The 17,040-nt window shown below is 36.0% G+C and overlaps 2 protein-coding genes across 4 annotated transcripts in view; both read right to left on the minus strand.

Annotated features, from left to right (window-relative positions):
* Window positions 1-17,040, minus strand: part of Tdg (Thymine DNA glycosylase) — an 84,434-nt gene that overhangs the window by 60,996 nt on the left and 6,398 nt on the right. The window lies entirely within an intron of this gene.
* Window positions 5,222-9,178, minus strand: LOC108362138 (uncharacterized). Its single transcript, XM_017615000.1, has 2 exons — window positions 6,530-9,178; window positions 5,222-5,953 (listed from the first exon to the last, which is right to left on the minus strand). Exons 1-2 carry the CDS (start codon window positions 9,176-9,178, stop codon window positions 5,222-5,224), a joined length of 3,381 nt encoding a protein of 1,126 aa, XP_017470489.1.

Consider the following 17,040-nt stretch of genomic DNA (forward strand, 5'->3'; position numbering starts at 1 on the left):
TCGATAAATCAGTAAATATTAAAGCTAATTTATTCAAAATTGACGGTTGCAACAATTCTTTATCAGGAAATACGCTTATGATAAAATTTTGGAAAATGGGCGTGGCACCGCCCACTTATGATCACATTTGTGTATATCGGTAACAGCTCTAGAAATTTGTACCAAACTCGGTATGAGTATTGTGCTTGCCACATAAAGCAAACCGTTGAAAATTATTGAAATCGGACTAAAATTACGGCCGCTTTTCATATAACGGTAAATTTCAGAAATGCTTGAAACTTCAATATTTCGAAATTTAAGGACGCTAATTTACACAAAATGGATACACCCCGGTTTACCATGTAGCGGTAGCTTTCGGAAAGGTGGAAAATATATATTTAATACTTGCGCCGGGTATTTAATGTTCGGCTCCGCCCGAACTTAGACTTTCTTACTTGTTTCTCTTAACTTTGTTACTATTGTAGATTATTTTTTCTCTCGATGTAAGGATTGCTCTTTATTGATTATGTACCGCCGCTGCTGTTGCTACTGTTGTTGTTGCTCCTGCTTAAGCAATTTCTTTTGTATTTAGTTAGGTGCTTATGAAGAACACTTAATTTTTGCTGTGAGAAACGATTACAGTAATTTTGTATTTTAAAATTCTCTGACTATATTTTATATAGAGCAGTATACTCAGTATAAAGTTTTTCTTTGGTTTTTGTTCTATTTTTTCTCTGAAGCCCCGGCTTTTTCACAGATTCTTCTCTTTTGTTCTAACGTTTATTTAACTGTACATAGGTATTTGGAAAAAAATGTTCGACCGTTATTTTCACTACAATATTTTCAGTTGTATATCACTTAATTATTTAAGTAAAAGGCCCAAATTAAACTTCTTCTTTTTTTCTTTTTATCTTGAAATTTGTTTTTATGTAATTTTGTTTATGTAATTAAAAGTTTTAAGTTTCGACTTTTTTCTCGTTTTTCTCACTTTAATGCATTCAGTTTTAGATCACTCAATAAATGTTCATATACGTGTTATTCAAGTAAAAGCCTTAACTCTTTTTTTTTATGTTTTACATCACTTTAAAAGTTTTTAGTTATTATAATTTATAATTATAATTATTAAAATTTTTTGTTCGCAGATGATTGCTTATTTGACTCTTGCCAAGTAAACTTTTCCTTCTGTTATTGTTTTCTTCGTCGCCAGTCACGTTGCGAAATTAAACCACCTTCTTCGATGTTTCTTTACAACTAAAACTCTTTATTTCTTACATAATATATATGTAATAAATATTAACGTTAGCTTACTTAATATATGTATATAACAGTAAAACAATGCAGAGGGTGTTAACTCTCCTGAAGTCTTAACATAAATATGTTATCTTAATGTTAATAAGTAGTGTATGTTAATTGAGTATGTTAATATGTTTATTGAAATATGTATGTAAGTACATATGTATGTTATATATATGTGCTTACATATGTATGAATACATGTATGTACTTAACAATATGACAATATACATCACATACATAAGCCTTGTAGTTTCTGAAAAATTAATTAATAACTCCAGATTTTTGGCTTTTCTGATAAAAAATTTCAAAAAGTCAATATAAAACTACGACTGTTTTTTTATTTTTTGTGAATTAATTTCTCAGAAACTATCAGCCCTATCGAAAAGTCATGTATATACAGAAAAAAGGCAACATGACTACTTGTCAAAAAATTAGAGCGAAAGCAAGTTAGCGACAATACCTTATGATAGAAGAGACAACTAGTACGTTGCTTAATTGATTGATTGTCATAAAATAAATATAAGCCCTGTGGTTTACGTACGTTTGGCATTTTTGTACGCAAAAACTTGCATGGAATTAGCAAAGTAGGAACTTGTAAGAACTTGTAAAGTAGTACTTGTAACAATTTTCGGTTAAGAAAAACTGCTCTTTACATGCTATTTCTTGCATTTTACAGAAGCAAAGGAATTAACTTCTGGAATTGTAAAGTCAAAATTATCAAAATAAAAATTTTTATTAAAATTTCATAAAACTAGTAACTGCTTGCAGGTTTGTGGGATAGTACTCTCATTGAGAGCGACTCCTGGAAGCTAGGTTATTGGCAATACAATGGATATCTTTCACACATTCAGAAATCACATTGTTACAATATAGGGGTTCTCTTCCGAGAATTCGCTTTCAAAGAGAGAACTACCCAAAGAAGTATGTGAGCGCGAAGTTTCATGAACAGCTGATTAATTTGTTTATTTAAAAAGTTTTCTAACAACAACAGTATTTCATATTCTATTATAATTTAAATAGGTTTATTTAGTCAATTTCGACGATGAAAACCTCATAACATCCTCCTATATTAGTGTGAATTTCACCAGCGATATACGATCAGCTATTTTTCTTGTTGGAAGTTAAAATTTGTCCAGTAAAGATTTGCACCTTCCCATTTAAGGCAACTGTGACTTATCCCTCTCAATTTTTTCTACTTTGAGATATTTGTGGATACATTAACACCAAAAAGTATTAATTTGTGATAATTGTTGCAAATTACTTGCTACATGTCTGTTCATGTAAAATTTGGGATTTTATTTTCCGTAACAAAAAATCAGAGTAAATTAAATTCAACTAAACAATAGTAAGCAGAAAAATTGTATCCCTAAAAATTAAATCAAATTCCACTAAACAATAGTAAGCAGAAAAATGTGCTCCCTAAAAAAAGTTTTTGCCCAAAAAATCCTTCCCCCTAAATTTGGGGGGAAATTTCTACGTTGGTAACACTGCCCAAAAGTACGAAAATAAAAAGCTTTCAAGTGGTTACTAGTTTTATTATTTTTTAATAAAAAGTTTTATTTAGGCAATTTTATTTTTACAATTCCAAACATATATCGTTGGCTTAGTTCGCAAACGTGCTAAGTCCATTTTTTTTTATTTTTCAGGAGGGACAAAAAACCGTCTAACTTTTTTTGTTTTCAATATTTTTCTAATCTGTAAATGCAGTTTTATTCCTTAGTTCGTCTTGTTTTAGTACCAATAATCGGCCAATTTCCAAATAAAGCTGTTGCAGACTTATAGGCTCTTTTAGGACTTACCACATTTTCTATTTAAGATTTTATTCTTTTAATGTGGACTTAGCATCAACCTTTTTTCCTTTATTTTTTATTGTTAAAAGATTTAATTGTTTAGTTTAAATATATTTTATTGTTTTAAAATGAATTATAACCTAATACAGTTTTATTTCATTGCTATTAACAAAAATAACTATTTTAAGTCGTGAATTTATGTACCATTTATAAAAGAAAATAATTAAAAGCAAGCAAAGAGGTATAAGTTTGGGCGAAACCGAACTTTATATACCCGGCGCAGGTATCAAATACTGTCGTAAGCAGGGGCTTTTTATAAGCTTTTATTTAACTTGGTCATCCCGCGCAAATCGCGGAAAATTCCAATCGATTTTAAACTGACTTCCCGATAAGTTAGAGACTTGAAATTTTCAGCATAGCTCCAATCACGATGACAATGCAATTTAAAATATAAATGAATTCCCCATATAGTACAGGGGTCTTGATTCAAAGGCGGTCAAAAAATAGTAAGATTTATGGCAAACAGAGCGTAATTTGCCAAAGAACGTAAAACCACTATAAAATTGTTAAAGCTGCCGGCGCGCCGCGGCGGTAGTGTAGCAAAGCTATTTGTAGCAAATTCTAGACTCCAGATGTCGCCCCGCCAGAAGAAGTTAAATCTTGCGCCTGAATATATGCCATGCTACAGCGGAAATGGACAACACGCCATTTCTTTAAATAAAATTAACTGCTGCTATATGTACATATGTATGTTTATACAAAACGTATGCAAACATTTTGCTTGCCAAGTCTTCTATTCTCTTTCATTGCAAGTTGAATTATTTTAATATCTANTAAAAACAAGCTTTTATTTAACCTGTACAATCAAAGGAATAAAATGAAGTAGTGTAACAAAAGATTTTTTAGCAAGAAAATTTTGTCAAAACTGCACTAAAATGAATAAAATAAAATAAGTTATGGTCTCGTTAAAGTTACTAAAAGCAATTTAGTGAAAGGAGTTATTCAAACTCTAATGAAAACTACTAACCATTTGTACTAATTTACTTCCTTTTAAAAAAGCCTATGAAAATTTTTGTGATTGTAAAAGTATACGTGTATATTTGTAAACTACTCATAGAATGATTTGCCATATCATAACAGGGCCGGTTCAGGGAATTCAACAAACAAACACAAATTTGGCGGTCTCATGTTGCCTTCATGCTGAAATGTATATCGAGCCCTAGCCGCGAAAATGAAGTAAGAGAACTTTTTTCAAATTTTAATTTTGATGCATAAATGCCTCTTAGAGCACCTGCATCAAAAAGTAATTTAAATATATATATATATAATTATTTTAGCGGTTAGAGCTCGGTATGACGAATTTCTCCGATGCTCCTCGTTATTTGGAAATCTGAAAAATTGGAAGATAGAAGATCTTTTCTTAACAAAGACAAAACTTATTTACACATAAAGCGGTGTGGTATTTTATACGTTGGCCGAATCTAATAAAGCACGTTACTCGATTCCCTTCTATGCCAATTGGAAATGCCAACTGATGCCAAGTCCTTCTCTAACTTGTATTTTTATCCTCTGCCACCACCAACGGCCGCAGCGCTTCTCATAGATTTACAAAAATTTTATTTTTTTGTTAATTTTTCATAAGAATTGTTTTTAAATAAAAATTTGTGAACCCGCTCCTGAATTTTGAAAAGTAAAATTGTCATTTTGAGTACATTCGCTTATCGGATCTCTTTCTTTTTTCAATTATTCGGCACTCTGATGTTGGGGAATGTACTTTGAATGTACTAGCGATATAGAAGTATTACATATATGATTCCAAAAGTGTATTCTTTCGCTTGAGTGAAATGCAAGAAGCAGCATGTAAAAAGCTGTTTTTCTTACTGGCAAATTGTTATAAGGAAGAATTTATCCAGTAAAATCTTGCAACTTCCTCTCAAAATTTTTTTCTCTCAACTTCTCCTACTTTATAAATTTCTGCCAAGTTTTGCGTATGAAAACGCCAAAATATGATAAATTGTAACAATTGTTACGAACAAACAGAAACTTAGGCTAACCGTAATATTTATAGTATGTGCATACATACATATAAGCTGCAGTGAGCGAACGAGAGTATTTAGTAAGTTTGAGTGCAAGAGATTCACTCAGACATTACACCCCTTAACGCCCAGGAACGCTGTAAAAATCTGGTGGACGGCGAGCACGATTGGATCGTCGTGGAGTGCAATCGTCTGATGAGATGCCTGCGTCCAGCGGTGTCGAACTATCTGCTGCGGTGGAGGGGTACGACCGATGCTGCGAAGAACCCTCTGAATTGGACTGTTGTTGAAGTGGAGAAGATGGACTGCTCTCATCCATCGCTGCAGACCCCGATTCCGATGAGGTTTCTGGCTCTTTAGAGTTTTGGTTAAAGAGAGCTAAGTCATTACCCCGTTCAGCTACTTGTCGAATTCTTATCTGATCCAGATGCCGTTTTATGATACGCGAATCGTCGTCCAGCTGAACTGCATATGATATGGGTCCATTCCTTGAATTAATTTTCGCTGGTACCCATTTAGGTCCTGTGGAGTAGTTTCGCACCCACACTGGGTCTCCATCGTTGAAGGACTTCTCCCTGCCAATTTCGTGCTTTGCAGTAGGCAATTCGTGCGGATGAATTTTATCGAAAAATGTCTTTAGTTGTCTCTTAAACATAAGCTCTGCAGGTGAACGCCCAGTAGATGTATGCGGCGTAATATGCTGATTGAAAAGAAACCGTGACAGCCTTAAGTCGATGTCCTGCCACTCTGGTGTTTTCTTCAAGAAGTCCTTCGTTGTCTGCACCATTCGTTCTGCTTGACCGTTGGACGACGGGTGAAATGGGGCACAGCGAATGTGACGAATTAAGTTGTCCTGCATGAATGTTTTAAATTCATCGGATGTAAATGCTGTCCCGTTGTCTGACACTATCTCATCCGGCAGCCCATGAGTTGCGAAGAGTGATCGAAGGGGTTTGATGGCCGATTGGGATGAGGTTGACTTGACCAAGAAAACTTCAAGCCACTTCGAGAACGAATCTACAACGATGAAGAAAATCTTACCTTGAAACGGCCCAGCAAAATCTACATGGAGGCGTGACCATGGATTTTTCGTTGTTTCCCACCAATGAACTGGCGCATGAGCTTTCTCGTGACGAGTAGCTTGGCAAGGTGCACACATCTTTACAATATCCTCAATCTCCGACTCCATTTTCGGCCACCAGACATAGCTTCTCGCTAAGGCCTTCATTCGCACAATGCCCGGATGGCCAGTATGTAACGCACTGAGGACTACCTGTCGACTTTCTGTCGGGATGATTGTTCTGTTCCCCCATAGTAAGCAACCTTTTACTGATGAGATTTCTTGTCGGCGAACATAAAAGGGATACAGCCTGTCCGATCGGCTCATGTTAGGTGGCCACCCCCTTAACGCCCAGCTGAGAACTTTTGCCAGGTCCGCATTTTTGGCAGTTTGAACAGCGATATGTTTGGCGTCTACTACGGGCTTGTTGACCATTTCTATCATCAGTACATCTTCCTTAATCATTCGTTGCTCATCCATTAAGGGTAATCGACTCAAAAAGTCAGCGTTCCCCAACTTATTTCCCGAACGGTATGCAATTTCAAAATCGTACGCATTAAGGAAAATTCGCCGTCGAAGCATTTGCGATGATATCACATTAGGAACGGGCTTGGTCGTATTGAAGATACCCAATAGGGGCCGATGATCGGTAACCAGAGTAAATTTGCGCCCATAAAGGTAGTCGTGAAATTTTTTCACTCCAGCGATTAACGCTACAGCTTCGCGGTCTATTTGGGCGTAATTCCGCTCTGGCTTCGATAAGGTCCTAGAGTAAAATGCAATGGGCCTCTCACACCCCTCAGGCATGCGGTGGCTGAGAACAGCGCCGATGCCATATGGCGATGCATCACAAACTACCACCAATGGCAATTTTGAGCTATAGTGTACTAGAACGCGTTCGGATACTATGAGCTGCTTAAGATTTTCGAACGCCTGTTGTTGTTCCTTTTTCCAGAACCAATGGGAGTTCTTATCCAGTAGGCGATGTAAGGGCTCGGCAATTGTAGCTTTGTTCGGTAAAAAGGAGTGGTAGAAATTGAGGAGGCCCAAGAACGCTTGCAATTGTTTTTTGTCTTGGGGTGCTGGAGCGTTTTGAATGGCCTTGACTTTACTCTGAGATGGCCGAATGCCCAGTGAATCCAGCTTGAATCCCAGGAACTCGATGCTTGAGACTCCGAAGGAACACTTATCCTTTCTTAGTCGAAGACCAGCGGTGTTGAATCGGCTAAATACCTCATGCAGCCGAGCAGCGAGCTCAGCCTCTGTTTTGCCCATTAGAACGATGTCGTCAAAATACGGCAGCACCCCCGGAATATTTCTTAAAAGTGTTTCTATAAAATTTTGAAATATCCCTGGCGCTGAAGAGATTCCAAATTGAAGCCTGGTAACTCTGAAGGCGCCTTTGTGAGTGACGATAGTCTGCAACACGGATGATTGTTCGTCCACTTGCAATTGCTGATAGGCTTGTGCAAGATCTATTTTGGCAAAAATGCTGCCTCCCTCTATAGACGAAAGTAAAGTGTTGATAGCAGGTATCTGGAAGTTGTGCGGCTTTAGTGCTTTGTTAAGCGTCGACTTATAGTCGCCGCAAATGCGGATTGTCCCGTCGCTCTTAGGAACCGGCACAATCGGTGTGGCCCAGTCCGAGTACTCAACTGGCTCTAGGATCCCTTGTGAACATAGGCGGTCTAGTTCAGCTTCGACAAGGCCTTTGGTGGCTAATGGAATACGCCGAGGTGGATATCGAATAGGTTGAACTAACTTGTCGATGTAGAGGGAAACTGGCTTCCCTTTGAAACACCCCAGCTCCTCTGCGAAAAGATGATTAAATTGCTTAAGGATACCTTTGATTGACGATGCTTCTTCAACTGCATTGACGCCCTGAATTGTAATGCCCAGTGGGGTGAACCAATTGCACCCTAATACGTTTGAACGGTTTCCGTCTACGACAACGACGGGTAAGCAGCTGACCTCACGGCCGCCGTATGATACATCTGTATCAACCACACCCATTATAGGAATTCTATTACGTTGAAAATCGACAAGTTCAAGGTCACTGGTGTGCATGATTGGCTTCTGTACCGGCCACACACGTTCAAATGTTGTTGATGACATTATGGTATAGTTTGACCCCGAATCGATTTCAAATGTGCAATTATATCCATTAATACTGATGGTCGCTGATTTTTTCAAATCAACCAGAGGCAAAATTTGATTTATGGATTGTGGTTTCTGCTTTTTTAACCGTCCTGAAGAATGCGATGTCTTTTGCTGATTGGCTGAGTTAGATGCTGATGAGCGACAAACACGTTGAAGGTGACCTTTTGTGCCACACGACGAGCAAATTGTTTCTCGATGCGGACACTGACAGCGGGCATGTGAGCCACCACATCCATTGCATGGCTTTGTTTGTGCGTTGGAACTAGCACGCGTTTTCAAACGATTATGGCGATGGTTGTTGTTGGACGCTACATGATGAACCTGTTCGGAGTGTCGCATTTCAGATGCGTGCTTAAATGCTGCTTCGGCAGTAGCAGCTCGATCGAGAACCTTTTGCAACTTCAAGTCCGGCTCTGCTAGTAGATTGCGCTGCAATGCCTCATCACGCAAGCCACATACCAAGCGATCTCTTAGCATGCGATCCAACGCCGTGCCAAAGTTGCAATCAACAGCCAATTTGCGCAAGGCTGCGACGTACTCGGAAAATCCCTCATTAGATTTTTGGTCTCGTTTGTGGAATTTGTAATAAGCCGCGATTTCCGAGGGCCGGGGAGAAAAATGATTTGTTAAAATCATTTTGATTTCATTTATGCTTAGTTGACTCACCTGACGGGGCGAGGCCAATGACGACAGGAGATCATATAATGGCGCTCCGGCTAAGGTGAGAAATACGGCCCTTTGCCGATCGTTGCCCTGTACGTCATTGGCCAGTAAGTAGAGCTCGAACCTCGCATAATACGTAGACCAATTTTCTGGGTGTTCCACGTTGAACGGTTCCAGATTCCCAAGTGTCGACATTATGTGGCGAGAAACGTTTTCCTCAAACTGCAGGTGCTGCGGTGTTAATTGCGCTAAAACGAATGATTGCTGAAGGTGACCTTGGCTTGCCCTTTAGCTTTGACTTCTCGCAATATTCACGTTTTAGGTTGCGCAGGAACAACAATAATGTTAAGCGATTTTGTTTTGGCGAACGGTTGCTATATACTAATGAATGTTACGGTATCCTACCGACTGCGCCAATTTAGTATTCAGCAACAACTTTATTAAATATATATAATTAGTTACAATGTTCGTTTGTTGATGTTCGCTACGCGACTGCCTATTATTGCTAAGACTCAAGTTATGTATACTTAGGCTAACCGTAATATTTATAGTATGTGCATACATACATATAAGCTGCAGTGAGCGAACGAGAGTATTTAGTAAGTTTGAGTGCAAGAGATTCACTCAGACATTACAGTAAGCATACACAGAGCTTATTTTCAAACTGCGGAAACGTCAAAACCAATGCTATCCGGTCTTTATCTGGTGAACGAATCGCCGGATAAATTTATTTCTCAGTTAGGTTAATTATTCTCTGAATAAACTTTAACTGCCTATTGTAAAACACCATTTCCTCTTATTAGTCCAGTTAGTACTTATTCGTGGCTTATCTGACTCTTGAAAAACTGGATCTAAGTGGAACCACTCTTTTTTTTTAAGCTGAATAACGGTAAATTGCAAATATCTCGAGAACGTATCCATAGAAACAAAAACTAACTCGATTTTCGGAATCACCGAGCAATTCTATATATATAGAAATTGGATAGTGGCATCCATAGAACATTTTTGCTGTAAAACAGTTATTGTTTAAAAATGTTCGGGTGAATTCCCAAACGTCAAAATAAAAAGCATCAGTCTCTTTTATTCTAACCCTCAGTAGATTGTAATGTTAAATGTGCGCAACCTTGGTTAGATGCTAGTTTTCTACTAGGTTGCGCAAGTTAGACTGTTTCTTTTAGTGCGCTTTAGAAACAAAAGAGACTGATGCATTGTATTTTGACGTTTTGGAATGCACCCATCCTTTTTAAAAATAATATTTTTATACCAAAATTTAGGGGGGTGAGCCCAGCAAAAAATCGGTAATCGCTTTTAGTGGTAACGTGTTCTAGAACGCTTTGCCTTATAATGGCTTCGAATTTTTTCGTTGCTTTGATTCATTATGGGGAATACAAAGTAGAATGCTTCACCGTAGTCAGCTGAAAAATAGAATGAGTACCGTTTCTACCGTTACTTTCGGTGGAAAATTCCATCGCATAAAAATTATGTTTGGCTTTAATTTGTGCTCATTTACACACGGTGATTTTTGTTGCGGCAACTCGACGCTTGTAGGAGAGAGCGTGATGAGGAAAGGAGAGGGGCACCAAGTTCTCGTGCTCGGAACACACTTTGAGCTCTCGTTCGTCTGTAGGTGCGTTCTTTTAAAATCTCCAGTAAAAACCAACCAACAGCAAAATTCCGGCGATATGTCACCAGTTCTCTCACAAGAGATAAATATCCAAAACAGTACGCGAACAGAAAATTTGCAGAAACTTGCAAGTTACACGAACAGCTGATATAATTTTTGTTTACATTCAAAAGTGTAAAATTTAAAACGTACGACAACTCACCACAAAGTGGTATCCTGACACAGTTTATTGATTAAACAAATAACTACTTACTTCTTACAAGTTTAATTAGTCGCATTTTGTAATTTTTAACTTCCAAACCATCAAATTCAATCTTGTGATTTGCGTAAATTCAGACCAGCTGTTTTTGATCAGCTGTTTTCCTGTTGGCAAATTGCTGTTGGCAAAAATTTTTCCACCAGAAACCAGCAGCTTCCCCTCAAAATGAAATGTCACTTTGGTCTCTCAATTTCCCCCCTTTGCAAGTTTTTTGCGTACGCGAACGCAAAAACCTGAAAGTTCTGGTTAAACATAAACAATTAACAGCTACGCGAACGCAACTTGTGTAAATTGAGTTAGCGGGTTCACAGCTGACAACCAGTGCTGCCGTTTTGAACCATATACTTCAAAACTGATCCGTGCTTGTGCAAATTTCTGGAAGATACTTTATTTTTTCGCTCATTTCGCAAGATACTTAAATATTTCGCGTGGTAAAAATTTTGATACATGGCAAAGAGAAAATATGTATGCAGTGGAAGTTTTAAAAATTGTATCGAAAATATTAAAACGTTTTGGGGTCAAATACGCTTAAAGAAAAATGCTTTAAATTACCTATGTGTAAATAGCTGACTCCATTCATTATGCCCGAGCGCACTTGTGCACAAGGGTATTATAACTTTGTTTACATAACGGTTGTTTTTAACAGCCAAAACGAATCGAGATAGATATAGACAAATGTGTACATAAATCAAATGAAATGAAAAGAGAGGTCGATTAGGCCATGTCTGTCTGTCCGTCCGTCCAAAATGAAGGTAGTCCCAGCTTTTTGAGGTAATTTCCAACGAGCTTAACGTGAAATGTATCACATAATTTGGCATTTAACTTAAATGATCGACAGCTATTAGTTTTAAGTTTGTACATATATTTGAATTCATGTTTATATAAAATCTGTACATAATATTTTTGTTCGTCTCTATACAAGATTAAAAACAATTATCTCTTTTTTAATAGATTGTCACAATATGTAAAATATTTTTCTTCATGTACATAAGTACATATGTATGTGTATGAATGTGAATTACATGATTTTTCGGTTATTGAAAATAATAAAATGCAAAAGTATGAAACCAAATAGCATTTTTTTAACTTTTTGCTAACTTGATACTTTGATACTTAAATAAAAAATGTGTGATACATTTGATCCATTTTTACCTCGTTTTTATTAGCTTGGGATGTAACTATGTAATATTGATACATTTTTTCATGACGTAGCGGCAACACTGCTGACAACAACAATTGCATACGAAAAAGTCGCGGTGTTTAAATGAAACGCGCAACACCAAAACGGAATATGAACAAGTAAAGAAGTATAAGTTCGGGCGAAACCGAACATTATATACCCGGCGCACATATTAAATATCGTTTTTTCACCTTTCAGTAAACTGCATGATAAGCATTTCGAAACATTTCGATAATATACTATAATTTATTGAAATAATTGGACCAAATCGGTAAGGCGGTTATCAATAAACACTTACGTAGTAAGTAATCAATCATCTTGTGTCTTTTTAAGTGATTGTTGTAGGTTGGCGTCTTAGCTTATTAAAAAATCTGAGTTTTCGTATTTCTGAAATGTACCGTCATATGGTAAGTGGCAGTAATTTTAGTCCGATTTCAAAAATTTTCAGCATATTGCCTTTTCACGCCAAGGTTGATAAATGTGCCGAGTTTGGTAGAAATCGGTAAACCGGTTACCGAGATACACATATGTATGCATAAGTGGGCGGTGCCACGCTGCTAAGAGTTTATTGCATATAACGATTTTGAGTAAATTAGCTTAAATAGTTACTTACTTATTTATCACAGTTTTTGTATTTCTGTAAATTACCGTTATTTGGGAGGTGGGCGTGGTTCTTGTCCGATTTCAAAAATTTTCAACAGGTTCCTTAGTCAAGCCTTAAGAAATGTTCTCAGCTAGTTTGGTGGGGAGTGGTGAAGGGACTACCGAGATACAGCTTTTTATCATAAGTGGGCGGGGCCACGCCCATCTTCCAAAAATTTCATAAATGTCTTATTTTATGCCAAATTTCTACATCGCATACCAACTTTCAACAATTTGGATCCAGTATTTGCGAAAATATCGTACTTTTTGCATATTTCGAAAATACCGTTATATGGGTGGTGGGCGTGGTCATTGTCTGATTCTTACCATTTTCAATCCCAACCTACCTTGGATAAAGGGAAACCTACTTACCAAATTTTGTTGACATATCTCAATTTTTTCTCGAGTTATCGTGTTCACGGACAGACAGACGGACGGACGGACAGTCACCGCTTAATCGATTTCTCTTTTCATTCTGATCATTTATTTATATATATATCTATATCTATCACGATTCGTTTTGGCTTTTACAAACAACCGTTATGTGAACAAAATTATAATACCCTTGTGCACAAGTGCGCTCGGGTATAAAAATCGCGTCGGCAAAAGTTTCCGTGTATAAACACAGACAGTGAAGTTGAAATCACTCAATGAAGTGAAGTACAATTTTTGTTTTAAGTGGGGAAGTACAATTATAAGTTTAATTAAATATGTATGTACGTACATACCAGGGTAGCCAACTCATTTTTGAGAATTCCCCGATTTTGACAATGAAATTCCCCGATTTTGCCCGAAATTTCGTAAAATCCTGATATCATCCAGATTAGGGATGTTGCGAATGTCCGCGGATGCGAAAGCGGATGCGGATGTTTAAAAGCTAACATCCGCGAATGCGGATGCGAATGCGGATGTCATGTATTTTTAAGAAATAATTTAGGTGGGTAAATTAGGTGATTTAGATAAATAAAAATGGAAAGGTTAATAATTTCTAATAAACCACGTTATCCTGATTTTTGCCCGAAAAAAAAATTCACCCGAAAATTTGTATTCCGCCCATAGTAAATATGTACATGAAAACCAAAAGTGGAAAGTGAACCGGTTAAGACTGAATGTTTTTTAATACTTGAATTTAAAAATTGGAACATTGTACTTAATAAAAACTTTTTGAACGGTCGTAAATCAAACCTGCGCCACTATATAACTACTCGCTCGAGGCGACAAACTTGCAACTTGGCAAAATTGTAAATTCTTTTCGATTGAAACTGCACCAGTTGAGAGGACTTTCAGTTATATTTATTTATCCTTATTGCGGTGCAATAATTACTTTTTGAGAATTTCATCGGGGCTGCAAATGTCGGATGTATCCTCCTGACATTCATCTTCACAATCCAGCATCATGGCACATGTTTAAACACCGTTTTTTTCAAAAGAATTCTTCATTCTCATGCTTTTGGTTGTTTCGAAGTTTTTCACGTCATCAGCGTTTTTCGAATTTAGTGTTATTTTTTTCAGAGTTAAATTTGGCCTAATATTTTTTATTCCGAAATAAACGTCCTATCCGGATTATAAAGAAACCGCTTATCCAAATTAAACAAATTTTGTATCATATGAAAGAGGACTGAAATAGCTTTTAAACAGAAATAACGAATGAAGGCTACCACATCTATTTATATTTTTTTATAACTTAATGCTAAAGAAATTCATGTAAGTACATACCTGACCCAATGTTTGTGCTATGCTAATTAATTAAAATTTTTTATTGAAATATTTTTCAATGTGTGGCTTTCCTCTTTTAGACATTTCAGTTTTAAAGCTATTTAAGTCCTCTTTCATTAGATACCAAACTTGTTTAATTTGAATAAGCGGTTTGTTTATTATCCGCAAAGTACAAGGCATATCAAACAGGTAGTAGCATTAGAGCAAAAACCATATTTGCGTGTATTTTGTTGTTCTTCTGGTATCGAAAGTGTCAAAAACTGTTCTGATTTTTTCTTCTAAATCAAAGCGCGCCATGTGAAAGAAAAAAATATTAAAAAATTGAAATTGGTAAAAAAATACAAAAATTTGCAACTTTATTTCTTAGTAAATTTGTTTACTTCTCGAAGCATTGATCCATCCTTTGCAAGGCCCAGTAATTTTCGGTTGTGCTGCTGAGTTGGGCGAACGTTCCAAAAGCTGTTATTCAATCGCTTGTTTTGTATGGAAAAAGGTTTCACATGCAAATAGATTTTAACAATTTAGAATTTTTGTGATAAAAAATGTTAATAAATTTACATTTTCGAGATCAAATAATTTGAAAAAAATAAAAATCAAATCAGCTGCTCTACTGATACTACCCGCTCAATGTGCCTTTCGGAATAAAAAATAACTGTAATTTTCGGTCCCTTCAATATTCGCATTCGCAAAAGATCCGCATTGGTTTTTGCGAATGCGAAAGCAATGCGAATGTTAAAATTAATGCGGAAGCAACAACCCTGATCCAGATATCTCCTTATTTACAAAAAAAAAATATTTTATATATTTTAATATATTGCTGGTCTTTATGTTTATTTTATTATTATGTATTCATAAACGGAACCAAACTTTTATAAAGGTATTTAACAAATAAAAAATAAAAAATGTTTATATAATATTTACATACATACAATGGTCGAAAAAATTTTAGTCGCACTAAATTTTGCCAAGTTTTCACAATTATAATTTTTTTTTGGTTATTTAATTTGAGTTAGTTTTTATAATTATGTAGTAAACTCTTTAACAAAACCCGTATAAATCAAACTTTGTGCAATAAAAAAATCAACAAACTTTCGTAAAAAGTTCGACCTTTAAATTAGATTTTCTAGAAAGATTTTGAGTATGCAGTTTATTAACTCAATCAGTTCTACTGCAAGTTTCAAGTGGGTAAAAATTTTTGGTTTAGAATTTTTTGCCGAATTTGTTGTGGGTTTCTTCCATATAAAAATAAATTGTGTTTATTCGTTACACGAAAGCAAATGCGACAAAGAAATTTCTAAAACTTCAACGGTAATTTTTAGCCATTTGTAACTTTGTTGTACTAGAATTGAACGAACTGAAATTCCCCACTAAAAAAGGTCCATTCCCCGATTCCCCACGCAAACTGAAATTCCCCGCAAATTGGGGAATTCCCCACGAGTTGGCTTCCCTGGTACATACCGATTTTTAAGTAAGATCTAAATACCTAAGTACATATGTATAAAAACTGATTTATACAAATTTTAATCAGCTTTAACCTTTTAAGACAATCTGTATTTTCTGTTTTCAATTTAATATAATTAAATAAGTATGAACTTATCTAGGCATCAGCGCTGCCAGAACTTTTTGGGGCGACCGGCTATATTGGCAAAAAAACAACGGCTAAAAGTGGCTAAAATGTTTTATCTAAAATTCACATGTTTTATTTACAGAAATCGCAAATAGAAAGACTAGTAAAATCATTATTTTTTTTTTAGTTAATAAAGGTTATACGTAACAAAGCTTTACACCACACGTTAAATAAATCACAAAAACAGAGACTGGTAAATTCATTACAAATTATTTTTGTTTAACAAAAGAAACTGTCGTTATACGTATATCAGAAGTCATGGTTGTATTACTTAAATATAAAACAAGTAAGAAAGTGTAAGTTCGGGCGGAGCCGAACATTAAATACCCGGCGCAAGTATTAAATATATGAGTTTCACCTCTCCGAAAGCTACCGCTACATAGTAAGCAGGAGTGTATCAATTTTGTGTAAATTCTCGTCCTTAAATTTCGAAATATTGAAGTTTCAAGCATTTCTGAAATTTACCGTTATTTGAAAAGCGGTCACAATTTTAGTTCGATTTCTATAATTTTCAACGTTTTGCTTTTATGTGGCAAGCACAATAACNCAATTTTGAGTAAATTAGCGTCCTTCAATTTCGAAATATTGAAGTTTCAAGCATTTCTGAAATTTACCGTTATTTGAAAAGCGGTCACAATTTTAGTTCGATTTCTATAATTTTCAACGTTTTGCTTTTATGTGGCAAGCACAATAACCATACTGAGTTTGGTACAAATTGGTGGAACGGTTACCGAGATACATATATGTGATCATAAGTGGGCGGTGGCACGCCCATTTTCCAAAATGTTATCATAACCGTATCTCTTGGTAAAGAATTGTTGCAAGCATCAATTTTGAATAAATTAGCTTTAATATTTACTGATTTATCGAAGATTTCGTATTTCTCCAAATTACCGTTATATGGGATGTGGGCGTGGTTGTTGTCCTATTTTAAACATTTGGTATGCTGTAGTAAGGCTTACCAAGGCCAACAACTGTGCCAAGTTTGGAAGAAATTGGTGCAGCGGTT

Source organism: Rhagoletis zephyria, unplaced genomic scaffold (genome assembly GCF_001687245.7).
Source record: "Rhagoletis zephyria isolate East Lansing unplaced genomic scaffold, Rhagoletis_zephyria_1.1 Rzeph_scaffold_00948, whole genome shotgun sequence".
Classification (NCBI taxonomy): Eukaryota; Metazoa; Arthropoda; class Insecta; order Diptera; family Tephritidae; genus Rhagoletis; species Rhagoletis zephyria.